An 18474-nucleotide genomic window follows, 5' to 3' on the forward strand; every position below is an offset into this window, starting at 1 on the left:
CCGTCTGTTCGAAGACTGCGGTGGCATCAAGGAGTGCTGGGCGTCTCCTGTGCAGGAGCTGGAGGCTTCCACCATCTCCAGGCTTAAGTCCCAGCGTCTCAGGGTAGGGGCCGTAACGGCCGCTGGGCCAGGCACCGTCCCCTGTACTGCTGCAGCACATGAAGCTGGCCCTGACCTCGGAGAGATTCTAAACCCCGGCCCCGGGTCGCAGGGGCCCAGGAAGTGCCTGTACTTGGCTGACCGGTGGTAGTGAGACACCTGGCTCCTCGGGTCCTAGCTCTCCAGCTTCTGGACTTAGTTTCCTCATGTGTTGTTTTTATTTTGTTGAGACAGGGTCTTCTTGCTCTGCCGCCCAGGCTGGAGTGCAGTGGTGTGATCATAGCTCACTGCAGCCTCGAACTCCTGGGCTCACCCTCCCGATTAGCTGGGACTATAGGCGCAGACCACCACACCTGGCTAAATTTATTTTTGTTTTTTTGTAGACACGAAGGTCTTGCTATGTTGCCCAGGCTGGTCTTGATGTCCTGGCCTCAAGTGATCCTCCGGTCTCAGCTTCTCAGAGTGCTGGGATGACAGGCGTGAGCCACCGCGCCCTACCCAGTTTCCTCATTTGTAAAATGCTTCCTAAGATTGTCACCATAAGTAAATGAACCAAGAATGCACGTGTAGCCTGCAGCATACAGCAGGCGCTCAGTGAGTGGCAGGTTATTATTCCGTTTTGTTTTGTGTGCCAGGTTTATTATTCCCACTTAGTGTCAGCACCCCTGTGCTCGTGCCCCCCTACAAAGGGAGGGTCCAGAAGAGAAGCATCTGTCTTGGTCCCTGCTGTTCACAGGGGGCTCGCCCTGGCTGACACATAGCAGGACCCCAATAAATGAGCCACAGCTGTTATATGCCCAGCCATGCTTCGTAGGGGAGGAGGGGGTCTAGTGTCCCCATTTTACAGGAGAAAAACAGGCCCAGGTGGAGAATGGCCCACATAAGCTCCCACGGAGCAGGTGGCAGGGGTAGGCACTTTCGCCACACTGTGCCTCGCAGGCCCACAGTTAAGAACGAGGCCACCAAGACACTCTCTCGCAGAGGTGATCTAACAGGTTGGATGTGCCGGGCCTCTAGCCATGTGCAGCCTCTCTACCTGGCTCCTGGAAGGAACGGGGGCCCAGACAGCTTTTTCCACACCGGAGGCTCACATTACAACGCACAGACTTCCCGGAGGGCTGCCTGTCACATCACCTGGTCGCAGGCTCGGAATGCAGCCCTGCACCTTTAAATTCGGACTGCGTCAGGGAGTCCCGCCCCGAAGGGAGCGCGTCTGTCGGCTGGGGGGCGGGGCCTGCCCTTCATTGGCTGAACTGCGCAGTATTTTGGCACCTGTGCTCCGAACTCGAGCGCTCCGATTGGACTTAGGGCCTGCTTGTCTGCGTGCTGCGAAGTCCGCGGCCGCCCCCGGGGGCCCTCGACGTCGGGTTCCAGGGTCCCTCACGTTCCAGTCTCAGGCTGGTTCGAGCTCAGGGACCGTGGTCCCGCGGCCTCCTCCGGTTGTTGTGCGGAAGCTGCGACGCAGGTACAGCTGGAGCGCGGCGGGGCGGCCCCCAGGGTCACCGGGCTCAGGGCTTGGCGCGCGACTGAACGCTGATCGGAGGCGTGGCCCGCGGTCACGGCTGGGGAAGGCGGGGAGGGGACCTTTGGGGGACCAAGGGCTGCGTTCGAATCCCAGCCCAGCCCCCTTCCCCTCTCGGTCTCTTAGTTTCCCTGCGAACGGGGCGTCACCCGCCCACCTAGGGCTGCTGCTGCGGGCTGCACCGCCCGGGCCCACGGCAGGCGCGTTTGGCAGAGGAGGGAAGGCCAGACGGCCTCCAGGGCCTCGTTGGGCAAACTCGGGTTATTTTCAGCCACCCGTGCCCTCTCCCGCTTCCCGGAGCTGGAAGGCTGTGGGCTGAGGCCTGAGCGACCCCGCCAGTGGTGGGGCTGAGTCCCAATTTAGACAGATTGGGAGTATTTAAAGCGCTTTACAGTTTGCAAAGTAGATTCCTGGTCTCTCTGGGGGTGGGTGGCAGTATTGATTCCCGAGTCACGGATGAGGAGACTGAAACCGGCCTTGGGGCCGTGGCGGGTCACCCGGTTGGCCTGGGATCTCCCCACAGACCGTCTTATTTTTAGTCTGGGGCGAATAGGCAGGTGTACGGGGCTGAGTCACACAGCGCTTCGGGCTTTAGCTACTCCAGGCATCTGGTCACCTGGCAACTGGGCCCCTGGCACGACACTCTGGCAGGGCAGGTGGAAGTCCTTGGTGCCCGGGCAGGCTGTGACCTCATGGTCATCTGCTCAGGCCTCCCTGGGAGAGTTCTGCCTAGTGTCTAACTGATGTCCGAAGGTCACAGCCCAGCTCATCTCCCAGGGCCTGAGGGCAGTGTCACCCTCGCAGAACGTGAGGAATGTGGACTGGGTCCTAGATCTTTGCCTCCACTTCCCAAGTGCTGGGCCCCACCCAGCCACACACTTCAAGCCTGCCCACATCTGCCTCTCACTGCTGCGTGTGCCATCTTACAGGTGAGCAAACGGGCTGGGCCCAGGCCCTCACCTTCCTTTCTCTGTTGCTTGGCCTCCCTGCAGCTGAGAAGCATCACCCACCACTACCTACACATTGTCCCAAGACTGAGAGGCCCAGAGAGCCCTCTGTACAGAGGCACTGGGCAGCCCTTTCTGCCCTGCCAAAGGGGCTTCAACCCTGAGAAGCACATCTGCATTGGCCTGCCCGGGCAGCTCGGGCCGTGTCACTCTGCCTGTGCTCTGACTCGGTAGCTCTGCCTCTTGGGGCTACCCTGTCAAGATTTGGAGGGTAACTGGTTCCAGTGGTCCCCCAGACTGGCTGGGGCCCCAAATTGTTCGTCTTCTCTGGACTTTGGGCTCTTCTGAAGAGGTTATCATAGAGGGCTGCCGTGCCCTCTGGTTAGGGACTTTCAGATAAGGCTGCTGCTGAGGACCTGGCCACCTGGCACAGGGAGAATCCGTCAGACTCTGTGAGTGATGAGAGTCTGGAGGCCTTGCAGTTGTGGGTTGGAGACCTCACCACTCACTTGTGAGCTGGCAGCCTGTGGCTCTGTAACATAGGGATGGAGATGATGACACCCTGGTGATGTCAGAGGTCCTGGAGGGTGGGCTCCAGGGAGAGCGGCCCCTTCCTCTACCTGCACAAGCCTCAGGGCCTTTGCGAGCTTCTTTCCAGGGAGTGGGTTGTTTGCAGCTTTGGGGGAAGGGGCTTGGCAGCTCCCTCATCTCCTCGTGAGAGATGGGGGATTGGGGCCCCAAAACCCAAGTTCATATCTCATCCCTGCCCTTTCTTAGGTACTTTACATGGTTTCCCAGGACCTTGGTGTCCTCCCCTGTGGATGGGTGGCCCCTTTCTCTTGAGAAATTCTCAGAAAACCCCCCTCATGGGCTGAGCTCTCTTACCCAGCATAAGGACAGCCAGAGCACCTGCCCACAGCAGCCCCTCTCTCAGCCTGGCCACCTGCACCTGAGCTGCCCCTTCACCCCTGGCTCTCTTACAGGCAGACCATGGCAGAGTTCTCCCAGAAACGGGGGAAGCGGCGTAGCGACGAGGGGCTGGGCAGCATGGTGGACTTCCTCCTGGCCAATGCCCGCCTGGTGCTGGGCGTGGGCGGGGCTGCTGTGCTGGGCATTGCCACCCTGGCCGTGAAGCGGGTAAGGCCAGGTGGGTGGGTCATGCCTGAGGCTCCTGCAGGAGGACAACAGGGTTGGGCTTTTCAGAGGGGCCCTGGGGAGGGGTGGGGACTGCCCAAGGCCTTGCAAGACTGCACCTGCTTCTCCACCCTGCACCCTGGTCTCCTTTGCCCCTGGGCTTTGCTATGGCTGCCCAGACTTCATATACACTGATCTCTGTGACTCTGCCTGTAGTTCATTGACAGGGCCACTAGCCCACGGGACGAGGATGACACCAAGGGAGACAGCTGGAAGGAACTGAGCCTGCTCAAGGCCACACCACACCTGCAGCCCCGGCCTCCACCTGCTGCCCTCAGCCAGCCAGTGTTGCCCTTGGCCCCCTCGCCCTCTGCCCCAGGTGAGTGGCACTCCTTCCCCTCTGTTGGTGTCACATTCGAGAGACGCAGCCCAGGCTTCGCCCTGACTGACTGTGCGGCCCTGTGCGAGTCCCTGCTTCTCTCTGGGTTGTGGGCTCCTCAGACATTTAATGGGGGTGGGGTTTCTTTGTCCTGCTCCTGGAGCAAAGTGGCAGCGTTGTGATAGTGGGGAGCTTTAGATGGGGAAACTGAGGCCCACAGGGGCGTGACTTACCTACCTACTCTGCATGAAGCTGTTTTAGCCATAGGGCCAGGGTGTTGGACTCTGGGACAATGAGAACTCATCACCAAGCGCTCACTATATGTGAGGACCTGAACTGAGTGCCTTCTCAGGTGCTATTGCAGGTGAGGAAAGTGAGGCCCTGGGACGTCACACAGCTAGCTGTCGGTGGTGTTTTCTTAACTAATCACAGGCTGTTCCGACATGTTCCCCGCCCCTTCACTCTGCAGAGGGGCCTGCAGAAACTGGTCCTGAGGTGACACCACAGCTCAGCTCCCCAGCACCGCTGTGTCTGACACTGCAGGAGAGGCTGCTGGCCTTCGAGCGGGACCATGTGACCATCCCAGCAGCCCAGGTGGCTTTGGCCAAACAGCTGGCTGGCGACATTGCCCTGGAGCTGCAGGCCTACTTTCGGAGCAAGTTCCCGGAACTGCCCTTTGGGGCATTTGTGCCTGGGGGGCCGCTGTATGATGGGCTGCAGGCAGGGGCCGCGGACCATGTGCGTCTCCTGGTGCCACTGGTGCTGGAGCCGGGCCTATGGAGCCTGGTGCCGGGCGTGGACACTGTGGCGAGGGACCCTCGCTGCTGGGCCGTGCGCAGGACTCAGCTTGAGTTCTGCCCCCGCGGGAGCAGCCCCTGGGACCGCTTCCTGGTCGGGGGCTACCTCTCTTCCCGCATCCTGCTGGAGCTACTCCGAAAGGCGCTGGCTGCCTCTGTCAACTGGCCGGCCATTGGCAGCCTTCTTGGGTGCCTGATCTGGCCCAGCATGGCCTCAGAGGAGCTGCTGCTCGAGGTGCAGCACGAGCGCCTGGAGCTCACCGTGGCTGTGCTTGTGGCAGTCCCTGGGGCCGATGCTGACGACCACCTCCTCTTGGCCTGGCCCCTGGAGGGGCTGGCAGGGAACCTCTGGCTGCAGGACCTGTATCCAGTGGAGGCTGCAAGGCTGCGAGCCCTGGACGACCATGACGCTGGGACCCGCCGTCGGCTGCTGCTGCTGCTGTGTGCTGTCTGCCGTGGCTGCTCGGCCCTGGGGCAGCTGGGCCGGGGTCACCTGACCCAGGTGGTCCTACGTCTGGGGGAGGACAATGTGGACTGGACGGAGGAGGCCTTGGGTGAGCGCTTCCTGCAAGCCCTGGAACTGCTCATCGGCAGCCTGGAGCAGGCCAGCCTGCCCTGCCACTTCAACCCCAGCGTGAACCTCTTCAGCAGCTTGCGTGAGGAGGAGATTGACGACATTGGCTATGCGCTGTACAGTGGCCTACAGGAGCCCGAGGGGCTGCTCTAGGTGGGTGGGAACGGGTGGCTGGCGTGTTTTCTAATGCTGGGAAGCTGCGCCCACCTCCCTTCCGGGGATTTGAATAGTGGTTTTTCTCTAGCTTTTAGCCAGAACAAAAGAGGGTACATTACTTAAACCCAGGGCATTGGGATGTGCTTGGGCTATGGTGGCCGTAAACCCTGAGCCCAGAGAGCTTGGGTCACTGTCACCTGAGTACGGCTGGGCTGGCTCAGGCAGCTTGGAGTGCCAGCCATTTCTGCAAGCACCTTTTCAGCCCTTGGGGCCAACCCCAGGACCTTGGCTCTGTCCATCACCAGCAACCAATCCACCGACAGAATGTGGTTTCTGCCATCCTGGGCAGAAGCTAAAGGCCAACTTCACATTTCTGCTGAGAGAAGGCGACTTACCGCCTTCTCCGGCCCCAGCTCCAGGCGTTTTGAGGCCTCTGGTGCCTGGTGGTAGGTATGGTGTGTTTGTTCTGTCCCCCGGGCGCTGGAGTCACCTGGTGTCCCTGAATGACAGCTTTTTGGCTGTTAAAGGATGGCGTTTTCCTGCTGTCTTCTGTGCGTTTAGTTTTCTTGTTGTGTTCTCGAGCCCTGGAGCAGGAGCTCAGTGTGACTTGCTACCCACCTGATACCTCAGGGCAAGGCCCTTTTTCCCTCCAGCCAGGTGAGTGTTTTCTTCAAGCAGCTGAGGGCCCTGGGGGAGCTGAGGCTCTGTGCTGCGCCCCCAGCCCACAGCTGGGGCATATCACTGGAGCTCTTCCAGGCCCCACTGGAGAGCAGAGGGCCTGATCCCCCACCAGAGGGGTCCGGTGCGCCGAGCCGGCCTCCCAGTGTGCCAAAATGAACTGCTCTCAGCCGATGGCTGTATTCTGACTTTGAAGCCCGTTAGAGGTAGCAGGGGGGCTAGAGGAGGGAGATTCCACCTCCCTTCCCAAGTGATCCTCCTCCTGCCTCTGGTATCCTTCCTGCTGAAATGAAGCTCTGCTTCGAAGAGGTGAACAAGAATAAAAGAAAATTCTAACGTGTAACTCAGGCTGGATAAGGGGGTCTTGGCGCTTTCACACGTAGCTGTTGGGGGTTTTCTGGAAGTCCTGTGGCTTGTCCTGGCACTTAGGCAAGGGTGCTTGAGGTCAATTGGAGGTGGTAGAGTTTACTTTAAAAAGTAGCATCTTGGCCGGGCGCGCTGGCTCAAACCCATAATCCCAGCACATTGGGAGGCCGAGGCGGGTGGATCCTGGGGTCAAGAGATCAAGACCATCCTGGCCAACATGGTGAAACCCCATCTCTACTAAAAAGATAAAAATTAGCTGGGTGTGGTGGCGGGTGCCTGTAGTCCCAGCTACTTGGGAGGCCAAGGCAGGAGAATCGCTTAAATCCGGGAGGTGGAGGTTGCAATGAGCCGAGATCACACCACTGCACTCCAGACTGGCGACAGAGCAAGACTCTGTCTCAATAAATAAATAAATAAATAAATAAATAAATAAATAAATAAATTAAAAAGCATTTTGGCCAGGTGCCGTGGCTCACGCCTGTAATCCCAGCACTTTCGGAGGCTGAGGTAAGTGGATCACCTGAGGTTGGGAATTCAAGACCAGCCTGACTAACGTGGAGAAACTCCGTTTCTACTAAAAATTCAAAAAATATTAGCTGGGCGTGGTGGTGCATGCATGTAATCCCAGCTACTTGGGAGGCTGAGGCAGAAGAATTGCTTGAACCCGGGAGGCAGAGGTTGTGGTGAGCTGAGATTGCGCCATTGCACTCCAGCCTAGGCAACAAGAATGAAACTCTGTCTCAAAAATAAAAAATAAAAAAAAATCATCTCAGTCTGTTTGGGCTGTGATAACAAAATGCCATAGACTAGGTGGCTTATAAACATCAGAAATTTATGTCTGACCATTTTGGAGGCTAGAAGTCCAAGAATGAGTCACAAATAGATCCCATGTTTGGTGAGGGCCCACATACTGGTTCATAGGTATCCCCATCTAGCTGTCCTCGTGGAGGAAGCGGGGAAATGCTCTCCTAGGGTCTCTAAAGGAAACTAAGCCCACCCATGGGGTGGGGGCCCACACTCATGATCGAATCACTTCCCAAAGGCTGCATCTGCTGTTAGCAGTGCCTTGGGGGTTAGGATCTCAACATACAAGTTTAAGGGGACACAAACTTTCTGTGACAAGTACGGTACGTGGAAGGAACAGATGAAAAGCTTTGTGTTGCTTTAGTACTGGGAACCAACCAGTTTGGGATGTTTCTTCCTACAAGGCTGAACCGAGCCCCACACCATACTTTCTGTAATCAGTGGGCTGTTGATGGCCCTTCAGCCATGCCCATCAGTTTTTAGAAACTTGTGTTTTATTTATTTATTTATTTTTATTTTATTTTTTTTTTTGAGACGGAGTCTCGCTCTGTCGCCCAGGCTGGAGTGCAGTGGCCGGATCTCAGCTCACTGCAAGCTCCGCCTCCCGGGTTTACGCCATTCTCCTGCCTCAGCCTCCCAAGTAGCTGGGACTACAGGCGCCCGCCACCTCGCCCGGCTAGTTTTTTGTATTTTTAGTAGAGACGGGGTTTCACCATGTTAGCCAGGATGGTCTCGATCTCCTGACCTTGTGATCCGCCCGTCTCGGCCTCCCAAAGTGCTGGGATTACAGGCTTGAGCCACCGCGCCCGGCTATTTATTTTTTTTCTTTTGAGACGGAGTCTCTGTCGCCGAGGCTGGGGTGCAATGGCGCGATCTTGGCTCACTGCAATCTCTGCCTCCCAGGGTTAAAGCAATTCTGCCTCAGCCTCCCGAGTAGCTGGGACTACAGGTGCGCACTACCACGCTCGGCTAATTTTTGTGTTTTTAGTAGAGATGGATTTTCACCATGTTGGCCAGGATGGTCTGAATCTCTTGACCTCATGATCTGCCTGCCTTGGCCTCCCAAAGTGCTGGGATTACAGGCATGGGCGACCGCACCCAGCCAGGAACCTGTGTTCTCTACCTCCCCTTGCACCTCTCTGTGGCTGCACAAGTGGGGAGGAAACTTGCCCCGCCTTGCGCAGGTGAGAGGCCAGGGCATCTTATCCCCCCCACCCCCAAGAGCCAAAGCCAGGGCTCACTTCCTATCACCAGATGACAGATGTGGGCTGGGGAGGGCTCTGGTCTGCGTGCACGGCTGCTTCCAGCCTAGCCGTGCCACTTGTGCCCTGCTGGTCCTTCCCCCACTTACGTCCTGAGGGGACTCCCCTACCCCCTCCAGCTGTGACCGCAGGACCCAAGGGAAGCAGAACCGTGCCGAGCAAATGGAATAGTGGTGTAGGCCTCTGGGTGTTGGGTGCAGGGCAGGGGACGGGCACAAGGGCTCCTTGCAGAGGATATTATAAGGGTCCAAGGCAGGAGACACTTGACCAAGGTCCATTCCAATCACTTGGTGCCTTGATGCTGGAGAGCTTTGAGTAGTTTCCCTGGCGGTGGAGGGGCAGCAAGGGAGCAGTCTGGGGCAGAGCCTATGCCTCAGTCTTCTCATCTTTTAACTGGGGGGTCACGCAATGCCCAATCCCAGGTGCTTGTGACGATTAACTGGGATAGGCAGTGCTAACGTAATGCCTGGGAATGAGGACTGGTGGGCCTAGTTGTGCCTCACCCTCCAGCCACATCCAAGCCCCAGCACAGCAAGGTGCTCCCAGCTGCCAGGCCAGCCCCTGGTCAGAGTGCAGCTGTCCGGGAAGCAAGCTCAGTCTAGAGTCCCTCTCCTTAGATGGCCAGACCCCAACACAAGCCTGATGTAGGCCAATCTGTAGAGGCTACTTGCTTCAGGTAGCTCTAAATTTGCCATCTCAAACCATGGCTTAAAAAAAAAAAAAAGAAAAATCCAGGATAAGTTAAAAGCATTCATGGTTCATGTTCATGGTTCCATCACCTAGCCAAGGTTAACGTCTGGGTCTTCCGTTTCTAGCCAGAGAAATGGAAACAAATCAGTTTTGCTAAGAACTTTGCATGACCTCAGGCCCTGGGCTGCTGGGTCTTGGGCTGTCCTGATGGGCTGTGAAATCCCACCCACTCCCTTCCCCACAAGGCAAGGACAGCCCCCGCCCTGCCTGCCTGGGAGCAGGGTATGGGCTTGCCCAGGCCTCAGTGTCTTAACACTCAGAACCTTTGGCTGTGGTGACTCAAATTCCTTGTTTTACTTTCACCAAGTGACCCAGAGCCAGGAGCCTTGATGACTGTGGTAAGGCAGTGACTACCCCTGCTCAGAATGCAAGGATCGCTAGGGAAGATTGTAGAAGAAAAAGGACTCCAAAAATGGAGAATCTAAATGTAGTCGTTTGAAAATGTCACCCATAGATCCTCTGCCCCTAACTCTGATAAATTTCACCAAATAGCATTTCCTTTTTCTAAATCCACTTGTATGCACTTCACACTTCTCTTCAGGAAAACTTAGCCGTGGGATTGTCCTCAAACAGGGACCATTTATTCCCGTAGAGCTGACCTGTTCAGAGCTCGTTTCCCTATCTGCTGCTAATATTTTAAAAAGCAAACAAAAAAACAGCCAGGTATGGTGGCTTATGCTTGTAATCCCAGCATTTTGGAGGTTGAAGTGGGAGGACTGCTTCAGGCCCGGGGTTCGAGACCAGCCCGGGCAACATAGTCAGACATCTCTACAAAAAATAATTAGCCAGGTGTGGTGTATACCTGTGGGCCCAGCTACTCAGGAGGCTGAGGTGGGAGGATGGCTTGAGTCCAGCAGGGCGAGGCTGCAGTGAGCCATGATTATCCCTGGGATTACAGGCTGGTCTCAAACTCCTGGCTTCAAGCAATTCTCCCAGCTCAGCCACCCTAAGTAGTGGGATTACAGGTGTCAGTCACTGTGCCCAGCCAATATTTGCATTTTAATGACATTTTGCTTTTGTAATCTCTCTCTCTCTATATATATTTTAAATCTTAATTCCTTAAGGTTGTAGTGGAGAAAACCCAGGTGGGTTCCAAAGACAAACACCAGTGACTCTGGTGACCTGCACTGGGTCATCTATGCACTGCTTGCTGAATTCCTGAGACAATGAGACCAATTCGTTCAGCGGGCTGGGGCCTCTGGCAGGCAGGGAGGCCACTGGGGCTCACTTGCTTGCATGGGTTTCAGAAGGAACCTTCCAGGTTCAGACTGCAGGCCAGACCCTGACTATATATTAGTGTTTTCCAGAGGGACAGAACCAATGGGCTGTATGTATATATAGAAAGGGAGTTAATTAGGGAGAAGTAGCTCACAGGATTACACAGTGAAGCTCCAGAATAGGCCGTCTACAAGCTGTGGAGAGAAGCCGGTAGCGTGACTCAGTCCAAGTCCAAAAGTCTCAAAACCAGGAAAGCCCACAGTGCAGCCTTCAGTCTGTGGCAGAAGGCTCCAGGAAGCTGCTGGTGCAAGTCCCAGAGTCCAAAGGCCAAAGAACCTGGAGTCTGATGTCCAACAGGAGAGAAGAGGAGGCAAACATCTGGCACAGGAAGAGGGAGAGGGCTGGAGAAGACTCAGCAAGCTGCTCACCCCCCTTCTTCCACCTGTTCTAGCTGTGCTGGCAGCCGATTGGATGGTACCCACCCACATTCAGGGTGGGTCTTCCTCTCTCAGTCCACCGAGTTGTGTCGGTCTCCTCTGGCAACACTGTTACAGACACCCAGAAAAAAACCCAACCGTCTGAGCATCCCTTAATCCAATGTAGTTGACACCTAACATTAACCACTGCACCAGCACCACCTGTGTGTGAGCTGGTGGTCTAAGGTGGGGATGGGGTGCCCAGATCTGTCCCTGGTAGGGAGGGTCAACAGGTGAGTGGCAACACCCAGGTGAGCATATTGAGCTGGGGTCACCATCCAGCTGAATATGAACATCCCAGGTCCTCGGCTGGATTCTAGAAGAGGCTGGTAGTGAATTCATCCTGAAGGGCAGTGGGGTCTCTGCCATGTCTCAAAAGCCAGTGCCTCCAGGGGCAGGCCCCAGCGCTGTTGGGCACATTGAGCCTGGCTCTGGGGGGTGAGGGGCTGGGTGTTGGTGACAGGGCTTATTTTTAATTCTGGATGCTCTAAGTATCCAGTGTGGGATCAGGCAGACTCCTCAACCACTACCAGTTGTGTGGGGTGGTCTCTCGTTTCCTCTGCTGTTAAGTGCAAGCAGTCACCTGGGGAAGCATGTGCAGGACATCAGCCACGGTTTTTTTTTTTTTTTTTTGAGATGGAGTCCTGCCGTCGCCCAGGCTGGAGTGCAGTGGCGCGATCTCGGCTCACTGCAAGCTCCGCCTCCCAGGTTCACGCCATTCTTATGCCTCAGCCTCCTGAGTAGCTGGGACTACAGGTGCCCCCACCATGCCCAGCAGCCAGTTTTTTGTATTTTTAGTAGAGACAGGGTTTCACCGTGTTAGCCAGGATGGTCTCAATCTCCTGACCTCGTAATCTGCCCACCTCGGCCTCCCAAAGTGCTGGAATTACAGGTGTGAACCACCACGCCCGGCACCCAAGGCTTCTTTGCCAAGATGGCAGGGAAGCCTCCAGTTATGCCATGGGCTCTCAGCTTTGGTGTGGAGAGCAGGGAGGGGCTTTTTACAAAACTCTGATGGGGTTGGGGGGTACATGGCATCGGGGACTAGGTTTCAAGGCCAGGCTAGCTGCTTGGTAGAGGAAAGCACTTAACCCAGTGGAGACATGGTTCCTGCAGAAAACGGACAGTAGATGCTGTCTTGCCGGCAGCTGGAGGTTGAAACCACTGTATGTGACATCCTGGCCAGTGCCTAGTCTCAGCTAGATCCAGCAAGGCTGGGGTGGGGGGTCATTTTCTTCTCCTTGGTTGTGCGTTGCACAAGCTGCAGATGTGGCTCAACACAGGGACTAAAAACCCTTCCAGTAAATGTCGATGGGGTACGATGCGCTGCATGCTGCTAACCTGAGTGGGCTGAGAGACTTGGAAATTCCAACAGGTTTGATTTGTGAAGCTTTAATTTGCAGTCGTGCCTGACTGTAAGCCTTCACTAGAGAGCCTCAATATGAACAAGAACACCCCATTATGGATGAGGCAACTGGGGCTCCAGGGATGAGGGCGCACACCCAGGGTGGCAGAGCAGGCCGGGAAGCAGGGGCTGAGCCTGGGTCTGTTTGATTTCAGATGCCTAGCCCAGTCCATGGTGCAGCCCAATCCTGCAGTTTGGTTTTGAGACACGCAGGAGTTGCCTGTAGAGATGTAAAAACCACAAAGGCATCTGGTATCCAGAAACTATGAAGAACTCCTACAGCTCAACAACAAAGACAACCCAATTTAAAAATGGGTGACGAGATCGGGCGCGGTGGCTCACGCCTGTAATCCCAGCACTTTGGGAGGCCGAGGCTGGTGGATCACCTGAGGTCACGAGTTTGAGACCAGACTGGCCAACATGGTGAAACCCCGTCTCTACTAAAAATACAAAACAAATTAGCTGGGTATGAAGGCGGATGCCTATAATTCCAGCTACTTGGGAGGCTGAGGCAGGAGAATTGCTTGAATCCAGGAGGCAGAGGTTGCAGTGAGCCAAGATCATACCACTGCACACCAGCCTGGGCACAAGAGCGAAACTCCATCTCAAAAAAAAAAAAAAAAAAAAAAAAAAAAAGGTGAAGAACTTAAATAGACATTCTCCAAAGAATGTATACCAATGGCCAATAAGTAAGCCTATGGAACGATGATCAATGTCATTAGTGACTAGGAAAATGCAAATCAAAACCACAATGAGATGTCACTTCATACCCACTAGGATGACAATACACTAGGATGGCTATAATACAAGGAAAGGAAAGGAACAAGTGTTCACAAGGATATGGAGAAGCAGTAACCTTGGTTTGCTGCTGGTGGGTGTAAAATGGTGCATCCACTGTGGAAAAGTTTAGAGGTTCCTCAAAAAGTTAAAACGTGGAGTTATGGTATGAAACTACAACCCCATTCCTAGGCATATGCCCAAAATAACTGAAAACAGGTCATCAGACACTCATACACCAATGCAACAACAGTGCTATTCACAATAGCCAAAAGGTGGAAACAACTCAAATGTCCATAAACTGACAAATGGATAAACTCGTGGTATATTCATACAGTGGACTATCAGTCATAATCATCAAGGACTGACACATGCTACAATGTGGATGAGCCTGACAAACATTTGCCAAGTCAAAGAAACCAGACACAGGAGGTCATGTATGGTAGGATTCCATTTTCTGTTTTCTTGAGACAGAGTTTCACTCTTGTTGCCCAGGCTGGAGTGCAATGGCCCAATCTCAGCTCACTGCAACCTCTGCCTCCTGAGTAGCTGGGATTACAGGCGTAAGCCACCACGCCCTGGCTAATTTTTGTATGTTTAGTAGAGATGGGGTTTCATCATATTGGTCAGGCTGGTCTTGAACTCCTGATCTCAAGTGATCGGCCTGCTTTGGCCTCCCAAAGTGCTAGGATTACAGGTGTGAGCCATTGTGCCCAGCCTGGTATGATTCCATTTAAACAAAATATACAGAGTAGGTAAATCCATAGAGACAAAAAGTGGTTGGTGGTTCCCCGGGGCTGGGAGAGGCAAAACCACACATGCAGGGCCACAACCCACACCCACTCAGAGATGCTCCAGGAACAATCTCAGGAATCTGCATTTATAAAAATCCTCCCCAATACTCCACCAGGACACAGAGCCACTGGTCTATGGGGCCAGGAGCACAAGACCTGAGAACAATTCTAGTTTCTTCAACAACTAGCAACATGACTGGGCAACTCACACCCACCCCTGCTCATCTTCTAAACTGTAAATCAGAGTCCATATGGCTTGTATTATTTATAAGGTTTTTGTGAAGGCAAACAGGGAACATGGCCACCACTGGAAAAAGTGGAAGATGGAAAGTTAGTGATCTGAATCTGAACCTTTCATTGGACATCTGTGCTCTGAGGGACCATCTGTGGGGTGGGAAGAAATTGGGCACAGTGCTTACCATGTGGAAAGGGAGGAAGGGCTGTCCACATGGGACACGAGGGACAAACATGAGAGACAGAGGCTGGTGAGACCTTCCAGGGTGAGCTCCTTCCAGCACTGGCTGATACCTGTTGCTTCTGCAAATGTTCCCCAGACCCTCTGCACTCTCACAGGTCAGAGTAAAAAAAGGTTGGATTATTTATTTAAAACAAAAAGTCTGAGAGACAGGGTCTTGCTCTGTCACCCAGGCTGGAGTGCAGTGGTGTGATCATGGCTTGCTGCAGCCTCAAACTCTTGGGTTCAAAGGATCCTCCCACTTCAGCCTCCTGAGCAGCTGGGACTAAAGGCATGTACAACTGTGCTTGGCTATATCTTTAATAATAGAGAGAAGGTCTAACTATGTTGCCCAGTCTGGTCTTCAACTCCCGACCTCAAGCAATCCTCCAGCCTTGACTTCCCCAAGTGCTAGATTAGGTGTGAGCCTCCACGCCCCGTTGGGGTTGGATTCTTTTTTTTTAATTTTTAAATTTTTTTTGAGACTGCGTCTCGCTCTGTCACCTAGGCTGGGGTCCAGTGACACAATATCGGCTAACTGTAACCTCTGCCTCCTGGGTTCAAGCAATTCTCCTGCCTCAGCCTCCTGAGTAGTCGGGTCTACAGGCACATACTGCCACGCCTGGCTGATTTTTTGTATTTTAGGAGAGACAGGGCTTCACCGTGTTGCCCAGGCTGGTCTCCAACTCCTGAGCTCAGGCAATCCACCCACCTCAGCCTCCCAAAGCGCTGAGATTACAGGCGTAAGCCACTGCACCCAGCCTGGGTTCTTTATTAAGGCAATGAATTCTGGGTGTCCTGGCTTAACTAAAGAGGGAATGAAGCTTCTTCTGCCGGATCAGTGTTACCACAGCCACTTCCTTGTATTACACCGTCCTTCTCAGGACATCTATGAGAGAAGTCCTGGGCAGCTTGGACATGGCCTGCCCCATGAGTGCTGCCGGCTCACCTGGGGCTTTCTGGAGGTGAAGGAAGCAGTCCTGGGAGCTTCTTCCTTTGGCACACAGTGGGCTTCAGCTAGGACTGCACCAATCCTCTGCTAACAGCAACCACCCTTGGGGGATCCGAGGGAGCAGCTGCGTGACTTTTCAGCAGTGGCTATGGTCACTTCTGAGGCTTGGGAAGAGGGCCACTGTCCAACAGAGCTGGCCTGCTCCACAGTGGTCTGGACCTTGTGCCCCTTAACACAAAAAGGCCCGACTCCAAAGGCCAACACTGTCCTCCAAGTTTCCAGGACACTAAATGGCCACTTGGTCCTGGTTAACTCATTTCCCAACACAAAGGAGACAGGTCTGAGAAAGTGGCGCTCTCTACCCTACCCTGAGCTCATCTGTTCTGAGGACAAAAGGGACGGGTGTGTCCAGGCTGGTGGCAAAGGCTGCATTTCCGGGGTTTCTTTGCTGTGGACCCCGTGTCTGAGGAACTGGCCCGGGGCCTTTTGCTTCTGGCTTCCAACCCCAGGATTCTTCCTCTGTCTCCTGTCCAGGACGGGGCTCCAGAAGTCCCTGTGGGGAGAGTCAGGGGAGGACTGAGGTTAGAACTGACATGCAGAAGTGGCAAGTCCTGAACACAGTGGCTCATGCCTGTAATCCCAGCACTTTAGGAAGCCGAGGCAGGAGGATTGCTTGAGCCCAGGAGTTCAAGATCAGCCTGGGCAACATGGCGAAACCCTGACTAAAAAAATGTAGATGGGCAGATCACGAGGTCAGGAGATCGAGACCATCCTGGCTAACATGGTGAAACTCCGTCTCTACCAAAAAATACAAAAAAAAAAAAAACACTAGCCGGGCACGGTGGCGGGCGCCTGTAGTCCCAGCTACTCAGGAGGCTGAGGCAGGAGAATGGCGCGAACCCAGGAGGCGGAGCTTGCAGTGAGCTGAGATCCGGCCACTGTACTCCAGCCTGGGGACAGAGTGAGACTCCGTCTCAAAAAAAAAAAAAAAAAAAAAAAGGTAAAAATTAGCCAGGTATGGTGCATGCCTGTGGTCATAGCTACTTGGGAGGCTGAGGTGGGAGGATGCCTGAGCCTGGGAGGCTGCAGTGAGCTGTGATCACACCACTGCACTCCAGCCTGGGCAACAGAGTGAGACCCTGTCTCAGAAAAAAATAAAAAAATAAAAAATGTAGCAGCAGATGATATGGATGAATCAACTTTTTTTTTTGGGACGGAGTCTGGCTCTGTCGCCCAGGCTAGAGTGCAGTGGCGCAATCTCGGCTCACTGTAAGCTCCGCCTCCTGGGGTCACGCCATTGTCCTGCCTCAGACTCCCGAGTAGCTGGGGCTACAGGGACCCACCACCATGCCTGGCTAATTTTTTGTATTTTTAATAGAGACAGGGTTTCGCTGTGTTACCCAGGATGGTCTCAATCTCCTGACCTCATGATCTGCCTGCCTCGGCCTCCCAAAGTGCTTAGATTACTGGCGTGAGCCACCGTACCCGGCTGGCTGAATCAACTTTTACACAGCCACGTACACCCCACCAGCCAGCCTCCCTTCACACTGTGTCCAACTCTGTAAGGTTGAGGTGCGATATGCCTGCTGCCTTATGTTACCTGACACCTCTCCCTCAAGAATCCTAAGCTCCTGGAGACATCATCCCACACTCACTTGGTGAGTGGACACTGGCATCACTTCGTGCTGAGCTTTTTACAGAGGCAGAAACCCAAGCAAGCTGATCTGTGTGGTGGGGTGGGAAAGACAAGCAGCCTGTGACCAGCAACCTGCGACCCCTTCCTGTCCCTCAATGGGCCTTTCCAGACCAGCTGCCCATTTACCCAGGACAGTCAGCCAGCCAGTCTGGGGGTCAGATACCATGTCCTTCCAAGTGGGGAGACAAGAGGCCAGACTGCATCTCACTTCAAATGTGGGCCTCTCACTGCAATGGCCATCTCTGGGCCCCACTGGCACTAGTAGCCAGTTCCAAGTCCCACAGTTTTTACCAAGCCTCTGGGTTCTTCCTGTGCATGCCGGGCTGGTGACACATGTATAAGAATCACAGTCTGAGACTAAACTCCTTTCTAAAACAGGAATCCTATGAATGTAGGCAGGGGCCATCTTGTTGAGCAAACTTGAGGCAGAGAGGCTAAGTCATTTGTTCAAGGTTATACTGCTGAGCTTTGGAACCAGATTCGCCCAACTCCAAAGCTCCCACTAGGCCTTTGGGTCATTCTCAGCTACTTAATTAAGCTCTGCTGTGCACTGGAGCAGGAGGAACCATTCAAAATGCCTCCACCTACACCACTCAACTTGATGCAATGTCTAGGTGCCACTTCTCATGACACCTAGTTCCTGGACATTGGCCTAAGCTGTGTCACCCTGGGCAGGTTCCTAAATATCATCGGGGTTGGTGTCTTTATCTGAAGAAATGAGGCTGGGCCGGGCATGGTGGCTCACGCCTGTAATCCCAGCACTTTGGGAGGCCAAGGCAGGCACATAACCTGAGGTCCGGTGTTCGAGACCAGCCTGACCAACATGGTGAAACCCATGTCTCTACTAAAAATACAAAATTAGCTGTGCGTGGTGGTGCATGCCTGTAATCCCAGCTACGTAGGAGGCTGAGGCACTTGAACCCGGGAGGTGGAAGTTGCAGTGAGCCAAGATCGCACCATTGCACTCCAGCCTGGGCAACAAGAGCAAAACTCAGTCTCAAAAAAAAAAAAAAAAACGGCCGGGCGCGGTGGCTCAAGCCTGTAATCCCAGCACTTTGGGAGGCCGAGGCGGGCGGATCACAAGGTCAGGAGATCGAGACCACAGTGAAACCCCGTCTCTACTAAAAATACAAAAAAATTAGCCGGGCGCGGTGGCGGGCGCCTGTAGTCCTAGCTACTCAGGAGGCTGAGGCAGGAGAATGGCGTGAACCCAGGAGGCGGAGCTTGCAGTGAG

The 18474-nt window shown here is 54.4% G+C and overlaps 2 protein-coding genes across 7 annotated transcripts in view; one reads left to right on the plus strand and one right to left on the minus strand.

Moving 5' to 3' along the window:
* The first annotated feature begins 854 nt into the window (after positions 1-854).
* On the plus strand, positions 855-6629 carry LOC105491049 (mitochondrial elongation factor 2). Of its 4 annotated transcripts, none has more exons than XM_011757160.2 (5): positions 1433-1564; positions 2399-2550; positions 3552-3705; positions 3919-4081; positions 4551-6629. In XM_011757160.2, exons 3-5 carry the CDS (start codon positions 3559-3561, stop codon positions 5603-5605), a joined length of 1365 nt encoding a protein of 454 aa, XP_011755462.2. In that variant the 5' UTR covers positions 1433-1564; positions 2399-2550; positions 3552-3558; the 3' UTR covers positions 5606-6629. The 4 variants fall into 4 exon arrangements, with proteins under 4 accessions (XP_011755461.2, XP_011755462.2, XP_070938566.1 ...); XM_071082465.1 differs by having other exon boundaries at positions 1457-1564; positions 2330-2550; XM_011757159.3 differs by lacking the exon at positions 2399-2550 and having other exon boundaries at positions 855-1564.
* Positions 6630-14712: 8083 nt separating this feature from the next.
* The window catches only part of LOC105491048 (DNA topoisomerase III alpha), a 40614-nt gene continuing 36852 nt past the window's right edge, over positions 14713-18474 (minus strand). For 2 of the 3 annotated variants that reach the window (XM_071082463.1, XM_011757158.3), the window contains one exon: positions 14713-16097. In XM_071082463.1, the coding sequence (XP_070938564.1) occupies positions 15919-16097 (179 nt within the window). In that variant the 3' untranslated portion in view covers positions 14713-15918. Of the gene's footprint in view, positions 16098-16567; positions 17269-18474 lie in introns of those variants that run through there. The other variant, XM_071082462.1, reaches the window with a different exon arrangement.

This window comes from Macaca nemestrina, chromosome 17, assembly GCF_043159975.1.
Source record: "Macaca nemestrina isolate mMacNem1 chromosome 17, mMacNem.hap1, whole genome shotgun sequence".
NCBI lineage: Eukaryota > Metazoa > Chordata > Mammalia > Primates > Cercopithecidae > Macaca > Macaca nemestrina.